An 8388-nucleotide genomic window follows, 5' to 3' on the forward strand; every position below is an offset into this window, starting at 1 on the left:
GCAAGACAGAAAGGAAAAATTCAAGTTCTTCACTGAGGCTCAAACAACTTAAAAGGCAAACAGCGCTGACATTTACCTGGAGGGGGCTGGAATTTACATTTCTGAGCAAAGGAAACCAGGTCTATATAAATGAAGTGGCACCATGCAACTTGTGCTCCAGTGCCCTGGCTCTGGTACACAGACCTGTTGGACTAAGAGGTAAAAATCTCATTGGAAGAGGGTTTTCTGGGGAGCAGAGCCCTGGTGAAGCACAGCTCCTACCGAGCCTGGGCTGCTACATGGCCAGAGGAAGGAGGCTACCTCTCCACCTGCCTCGTACAACTGTATGGTGGGCTTAGATACACCTCTTTATTTCCCCACACCCTAGTGGTGTATTCACAAGCCCCCCACCAGCTTCTGCAGTGTTCTGGGGGCTCAGATCACATCCCATGACAATGAAAGCAGGGCAAAGACATCCCTGGCTCACACCTGAACCCCAGGCTCCCTGGACTGAGGCACCAGTGCGCTCCTGTTAAGAACAGCAGCCCAAGTGTGTGCACTTGAAAGGGATCTGGGGACTGCCTGGCTGCTATGAACCCTGCCCTTCTGTCCTTCCCAAGGTCCACACGGTATGGGAGGGGAAAACAAAATCAAGGTCAAATGCACCAGGAGAACAGAACATAGTTACTTCAACTAGTCCCTTCTCTAGGGCATGGGAAAAGTGACTCAAATCAATCCTTGGAGCTATGCCTCAGCCTGTTCCAGGGAACCCCAGCTGGTTTCGCTAAGGTGAGCGAAGCCTATGTATTCCTGACATGCCCATTAAATAACGTACAGGAGAGCTTCTCTAAGACCTGTCAGAGGTCAGGTCAGAGGCATGCCCTTGTGATAGTCAGAGCGGCTTGAACAAGTGTCCACAGAGCAACTGGTTTTAAAACCTTTGTCCTGCCCTGGACCATAGACATTTAACAAATCCAGAGTCAGCACAGCAGAGTGCATATTGGCAAGTGAATTGCAAAAGGAAACAAACAAAAAAAGAGCCGTATTACACTCCAGGAAAGCACACTTTTTTTACTGAAGGAACAAGACCTGCCTGCTTAAAAATAAAGACCTCTGCACCACCTTCAACCTGCTAACCAAACTCCAGGTTAAGATGTGGATGCTCTAAGCGTAATTTGAGAGGTCCTGTAACTCCCTGCTGTTCTTGGCCACCCCAGGAGCTGTCTCAATGCTTGGCAGGTGTAGAAAGAACAGACGGGGACAAGTCACTCGGGTACAAAAGGAGCACAAGCAACAAAACTGCACCACTGCACCACTTCAGTCCAGGGCAGAGGGCTGCAAATACCACGCAGGGTTGCCCTGAAATTTGATGTTCCTGTGCAAATGGATATCTCTAGTGCTGTGCTCCTCAGATTGCCAGGCTTGGGACTTTGCATCTTCCTACGGAGAGCCCAAGCTGTCCCGAAGGAGGGCAGCAGAGTCCCAGGATCCACGCTGAGCCAGCCCCTAATGCGCTCGCCTGCTTCAAGTTGCTCGCAGAAGCTGGTGGAGATGCAAGAGCTTGGGAAGGCCTCCCATGGGGAAGGGTGTGGAGATGACAGCAGCGCTGGCTGCCCTCTCACAGAGGCAGTGTCACCAGGCACTGCTTCATGCAACGGCCTCGTAACCCCTGTGTGCTCAGCACAGAGCAGCCAGAAAGCAGGCTGTGCTTCGGGAGGGAACTTTTCCCCCTCCAAACACACGTAAGAAATTTAATGATGCTCTGCTGAATGGGCAGAACATCCTGCTCAGAAAGAAACCAAATCCTCCCCAAAATATCCTCTCCCTCTGCTCAGATCCGCTAGGCTCGGGCTAGTTCCTCTCCTCCTCCACCACCAGGCACGGGGACACAGAGGGCTGGCAGCCAGGCTGGTGTTAATCATGGTTCCTCCCCACAGTTTCTGCTCCACCCTGCGAGTCCCACTTCCTGGCATCAGAAAAGGGCAGAGGAGGCAGCACAATCCTGAGGTCTGGTACAGCTGTTGCCCAGGGAGGGACTGGAAACACCCAGTCATGAGTACAAGTGTGCATGAATCATCCTGAAACTAGGGGATGGGGCAGCAATCCTCCCGTGGAATATTGGCTGCTGCAGCCAGGAAGCTGAGCTCAAGGAAACCAGGGGCTGAGCCACCGGTTGGGGCAGACAGAGCATAACGTCAGCCCCAAGGACCCAGCAAAGCAGACCATGGGGCATCATGCTGGTTTCCACAGAAGCAACCCTTCCTCATGTAAGCACACCACCTGCAGCCCACCTCACCAGTTATTTGCCCTCGAGGCATCGGTCCTCGCTAACTAGAGAACACCAGGAATCTGCATTCAGTTTCCTGATGAGTTCCCATTCCCAGCCCATCTCACACCCTTACTGGGCCCAGGACACATCGCGTGCAGCTAAGCCTCAGGGAAACGTCAATAGAGAAGCAAAAGTGAGTAATGTTGGTACTTTTAAAAACCCTGCTCTCAAGGAGGACGTGACACACACTTTCCACCCCACTAACCTCATAAGAGATGTATCTGTTCTCACATCCTTCATGATCCAAGACCTACCCCACAGTGCCAGGTCTCAGAGAAATGCTGCAGTTACACAGCCCCACCGGGCACCATGCTGGCCTCAGGGATGTGAGGGAAGGTACGGGACTGACTGGCAACAGCTTTGCCTTGCAGCAGCTTGCCAGAAAAGCAGTGCCACCCAAGGCCGTGGTTTGCATCAAGCCTGCTAGCAAACACATGACATGGGTCAGCATTTAAGCTGGTGTGAGTGTGGGGGGGGCAGTGGGTGGATTTTTGTGAGTTCTAGATAGCAGCTACAATTAGACATTACTATTATAGCAATTAACTCTGGTTTCCTGTGGTAATGACAGAACTAGATGGTCAGAGGTGTTTTTTTCCCCACAATGTACCTAATCTTTTTAAGCCTAAATTTCTTCACTTGAGTCATGGAGGGAGTCTTGTGCAGTTAATTGTTGATGTATTGATGGATGCTCAAAGGTCAATGGTAGAAGGCAACTTTCCTAATGGGGCCAGCACTTCAGCAGCAGCAAGTCAGAGCCATACAAGCCTGCTTTCCAGATGACAGCTTACATCGGAAAGGAGGACATGACACTACTCAAAGCAGCAACAAAAGGTGAAAGCAAGTGAAAGACGTCCTTACCAATTCTCTGGCCAGGCCACGAGAAGCACTTCTTCAGGCAGGTATGTCAGGACTTGATATTCTCTGGAGAGGCAGACAGGAGCCCTCCAGTGCTCAAGTTACACTCTGCTGAATTCGGACACTCATTTAAACCAGGGTTTCTCCCTGTGTTGTCAGAGTGCCCCAAGTCAGCTTCGTCACCCACCACATGCTTGCTTGTCACCACCAACGGGAAGCATAGTGGGGCAGGGCTATAGGCTGGTTCAGGCCTCCTCACCCACTGGGAAACCTGCCTCCCTGCCAGTCCTCTGCCCAAACATAGCAGCTGGACATGGCACATCTGCAACGAGGCAAGAAGCATCCTGCTCCTCTCTACCATGGGAAGCTTTCAGTACATGACAAAGCTGCTGTGTAATTTGTCCCCAGAGCTCTGCCAGTGCCACTCCTTCATTCCAACCCATGTGCCACTCAAGCTTGCATTTGCTTGACCATCATTTTGCGTCTGGCGAGAAGCTACAACAGCACCAGCTGCCACATGCCACCTGCCAAGGACTGGAGCCTGTGCTGGCTGACAGGCAGCCGTGCAGGGAGCTGTGCTCCAAACAGGTGGCGGCAGAAGAGGAGCTGCTCTGCCACTTGTGCCACACCACTGGTGCCAGGACACCATGGCATCTTCCAGAGAGAGCCTTGGGGATAAAGGCCCTTCTCTTTCACAGGAGAGAGCCCCTGCAGCAAGCCCAGAGGCTGTCCCCAGCTCTTCAACCAGGGTGAAGGGTGGCGCAGGGGGCACGCAGAGAGGCAGGGGCTCCTCCAGCCCATGCAGCGATTTGGCAATCACAGTCTGACACGGGGCCAACGGCACGATGCTCTTCCTGCTCCGCTGGATTCTTTGCTACCCCCAGTTAACCTCTGACCAGGCATGTCTCCTTCCCTGCCCATAAGAGCTGCCAGCTTAGAGCTTTGCTGGTGTGAACTGACAGGCTCTCACTTCCCAGATTTGCTTGTCTTTCCCCCTTTCTGTGGGCCAGGCCCTGTAACCCAGTGGTCTTTAGCCTCTGTCTTCTACTACTGCCCTCTCACAGCGAAAGCAATGCAACAAAACCCTTGGGGAGAGGTGGTGTGACGTGCCAGCACAGAGAGATGGTGCAGCAGCTCTGTGAGCTGCCAGTCACCCCTCACACCCCAACCAGCCCAGCCAGTCATGGGCCCTGACTGCTCATCCTGCCTCCCAGGCACTGCTAAAGGTCCTAGCACTTCCAAGATGAAGAACTTGATGTCCTGAGCTGTGGAGAGCTCTGCACCTAATCTCCACAACCAAGCCCCATCCTGCAAGAGGCAAGGTGAGAGCACAGCCCCTGCAGAAACAAGGGAGCCCAGCTGCTCAGGGCCCATTGCAGCCGTCCCCTGGGGCAGGAAGAAGCAGGACAGCAGCACAGCCCTCACAATCGCTGCAGGACACAAGCAGCACTAGCCCTCCTGCTGCCTAAGGGGCTGTTGGTTAATTCAGAAAGCCACAGTGTGACATACACTTCCTACTGAGACAGCAATCAAAGCCTGGGAGGAGGAGATGAAGCATCGCTCAGAAGCTTATATCCAACCCTGCTGCGATGAGTTTGGTACCCTTGAGTGCATGCAGGTCACTGCTCAAATTCCCTCTCTTCCTCTGCCTGGCAGCAGATCCAGGCCTGCGCACACTGCTCCCACCAGTCTCAGCACAGAGGTGACAGACAGACCTGTTCGCTGTGTGTCCCTGTTGAGACAGCATGCAGTACTGAACTGCTGCATCACCACATTTATTCCTCACTGCAGGGAGGTGACCACCCCTTGTGAAGCTTGCTATGGCTAGTCACTGCGTGATGCTGAGAGGGACTGAATATAAACTGGAAGAGGAAGCCTCCTGCGCTCCATGAGACCAGCTGCTCCAAGGAGAGCCCTTCCCCTGTACCTGAAATGAGGCCTGAGCCACTGTACTGCAGGAGCCCAGCAACAAGACCTTGTGACTGAAGGGACATACCACCTCCAGCTACAGCAGGGAGCTGTCAGCACGCCCAGGCAGCTGCACTAGGACTCAATGCACTCCCAAAGCAGGCAGAGAGGTTGGAGAGCTTTGACATCAGGTACCATTACTACCACGTGGAGATGGATGCTGACAGTGGTCCACACCTTGAGCTCCCCATGGCATGGGGAAGCTCACCTGCTTCTCCACTGCACCCCACAGCTCGAGAAACATGGAGGGGACAGTGCTACCTACAGAGTACAGGACCTGGCTGCCTCCTCCCTCTGCCCCACAGCCACATCCCTGTCTGCTTCTGCAGCCACCCTCACCTCGCGGAAGCTGAGCTTCCCGTCAAAGTCTTCATCCACCTCCTTGATCATGTTCTTCAGCCCCAGGTGGGTCTGTGGGGCTCCCAGCTTTTCCATCATCAGCTTCAGCTCCATCAGGTCGATGTACCCGTCCCGTCCCGAGTCATACCTGCAGGGTGCAAAGGGGAGGGGGTCAGCCCTCATCATCCCCCATATCCATCTTCCCAGAAGAGGAACCATGCAAATGGATGCAGTCACGGGGTGGTTCAAAGCTTGGGGGAGAGGGGAAGCTGCAAAACACAGCCAGTGCTGAGATATATTAAGCTCAGGGAAGTAGCAGGCAGCTTTCAGAGCTGTCTCAGAGAGAGAAGTGCTCAGCGGAGCTCAGACCAAACCACCCACACAGAAGGAGCGTGGAGGAACTCAGCTTATCTCAGTGGAATTTCCATCTCGCCCACTTCCATGCCCAGCACAAAGATTACTTACGCACAGCTTACACCATACACCAGCACGGTGAGGCAAAGGCATGCTGGAGCCAGCTGCTGCCAGGTCTCCTCATTTAGAGGAGAAACAGGGAGCAGAGACCACTAGAACCTCCCAGCAGAAAGCGGCTACCTTTCTTTGCAAGCAAAACACACTCCCTCTAGCTGTTAAGATCTTTCCTCCCCAAAATGGTTTTGTATTACACAAACACCATGCTTCAGGGCACCTGCTTATTCAGTGTTCCCGGGCAGAACAGAAAGGCAGTCCTGGGGGAGCACAGCAATCCTAGCTGGCGCCGGGGGCTGCACCACAGGGCCGGGCTGGCAGAGGAAACCAGTGCACACCTCTAGGAGCAAGACTGGAGTGGGACCACACTCCCAATGGAGCACAAAGGACGGCAAGGACTCTCTGCAGGAGGAGAGAGCACCTGTGCAGGGGGCAGAGTGCTTTAGGGATGGGGAGGCAGTGACCTGCCGTGCTCAGCCTGGGACTGTGCACTAATTCCTCCCCTGACATCCACTGCGGGTGCAAGTAAAGCATCCAGCAACCAGCACTTCACACCCACCAGGGCCATCACTGGGTTTCAAAGTCCAAAGGCTGGAGGGATGGGCACTCTGCTATCAGACAGCCCATCAACAGCCCTCCCTCATCCTGGTCCTGCCATCGGGGTCTAGCACAGAGCTGGGGGCTTGCATGGGAGGACAGGGCAGGGTCTACCAGTCTGGGCTCAACCCCGGTGCACAGCCTGCCACTGCCCCCTCGCCACCATCTCAACCCCCAACAGAGCTAAATCCTTTCAACCATTCAGAAAGGAAACCCTAGGCATGGTGCTGAAGCTTTCCCATTGGCAGGAGCCAGTCAAATCCTCCCACCCATCATCTTTCATTGACTGTTAGTTCTCTTCCAAAGAAATGAGGGCTGTAGCCATCCCAGACCAAGACCTGCACAGTTGTGGTTACCCTGGAAGAAAGCCCTTTCCAGCTGAGAAAACTCACAGCCGCAGAGGAAGCTGTGGCAGAGGAAGGCACGAACAAAGCCGCTGGCCCCGAGCTGCTTGCAGGCGTAGGCAGTGCAAGGCAGGGCTGCAGCCAAGAGCTCTTCCCCTGCCTTCATGAGCACAGGCACAGGGTGCTTTTCCCCCACACTGGGGTGGCCTCCACAGCTCTCCAGAGTCCCACCACCTCCACAACCATCTTTTATACTCTCTGTGCCTCTTTGTTTCCAAGGGTCCCAGGACCAAGAGACTGCCAAATGACAGGCACGTCACCACTGGGCTGGCGTGCAGCCCCTACTACCAATCTGCCTGCATGCTCTGCACCCAGGGAACCCACAAGCCCACTAAGCCAGACAGCTTTCTGGAAAACTCGAAAAAAAACCTCTGTCAGAGCAGAAACCAGGTCACAGTCCTGAGACATCACAGGGAAGAAAGGCAGTGGGTTCATCACAGCAAGGAAGGCGTCAGTTAGTTAAGGCACACATTCACAGCATTGCCCAGCCTAGCTCCAAGACGCACTTTCAAGACCTCACAGAAGCGTAATAAGTGCAACATTTAATTGTCAATTTGCTTTTCCTTTAAGTTTGGGAGAAAGGGTGTGGAGCCGTTCCTCTGGAGTAAGGCAGTTGGAGAGGTAGTGCCTTTGATCAGATAAAGCAGCAAAGCATATAGTGGCAGGGAGGCACTTGGAATTGGGGTTGGGGTTTTTTTTTTGGCCCCAGCAAGCTCACACTGCCCTTTGGCCAGGTACAGAAGCAGGATGACACCAAGGTTCCCACCACGGGCTGCCATCCGGGGTCAGGACACTGCCCAGCCCCTCTCAGAAGCATTGGGTAATGGAGATGAAGGCAAAAGGAGGGCACAAGCCCAGCCCATGCCTGCCATGCTCACCTCACCCTTCTGCTACAGATGCTACCTGCAGGCAAACACCGGCCCTCAGTGCCTGTCCTGGCACTAAGCCCAGGGGCAAATGCACTGCCCCGAAAGGGTTAAGCGTGGGGCACAGCTTCAGGGCTCATCATCCCTGCAGAGAGGCAGCACAAAGCCAGAATTGTGAGAAATGGGGTCTTGCCAGCAGTGGGCCACGGTGGCAGAGCAGCACACTGTACCAGCCACATAATGGGTGTTAAGCACGCTGGGCCAGGGTACAGCTGGCACTGAGACGCACCCTGAAATCAGGTTACCAGTCCCTTGCAGCTGGGGACAGACAGAGGGATGCTGAAGCCCCCAGATGCTCAGTGCCAGCCCCGCAGAGCAACAGCAGCACCCTGCAAACTGCTGCATTCCCTCCCCGCCCCCCTCGCCTCCTAAAACAGCCTGAGTATTTTAGGACCTGGGCACAGCTACTCGGCTGCCACGGAGCCATGCAGCCAGACTATTTAGGGAGAGGCGTATTTATAGGGCATGAAAGACAGCACAATTCATTCCCCGCCGCCCCCCCGCAGGCATAGGCACTCAGTGC

The 8388-nt window shown here is 54.4% G+C and overlaps 1 protein-coding gene across 1 annotated transcript in view; it reads right to left on the reverse strand.

Annotated features, from left to right (window-relative positions):
• EFHD1 (EF-hand domain family, member D1) overlaps positions 1-6777 on the reverse strand; it is a 9940-nt gene extending 3163 nt beyond the window's left edge. The window contains exons 1-2 of the mRNA XM_009319194.1: positions 6764-6777; positions 5472-5618 (exon numbers count right to left, since the gene is read on the reverse strand). Of these exons, the coding sequence (XP_009317469.1) occupies positions 5472-5618; positions 6764-6777 (161 nt within the window). The remainder of the gene's footprint in view (positions 1-5471; positions 5619-6763) is intronic.
• Between the last annotated feature and the right edge of the window lie 1611 nt (positions 6778-8388).

This window comes from Pygoscelis adeliae, unplaced genomic scaffold, assembly GCF_000699105.1.
Source record: "Pygoscelis adeliae isolate BGI_AS28 unplaced genomic scaffold, ASM69910v1 Scaffold30, whole genome shotgun sequence".
Lineage (NCBI taxonomy): Eukaryota > Metazoa > Chordata > Aves > Sphenisciformes > Spheniscidae > Pygoscelis > Pygoscelis adeliae.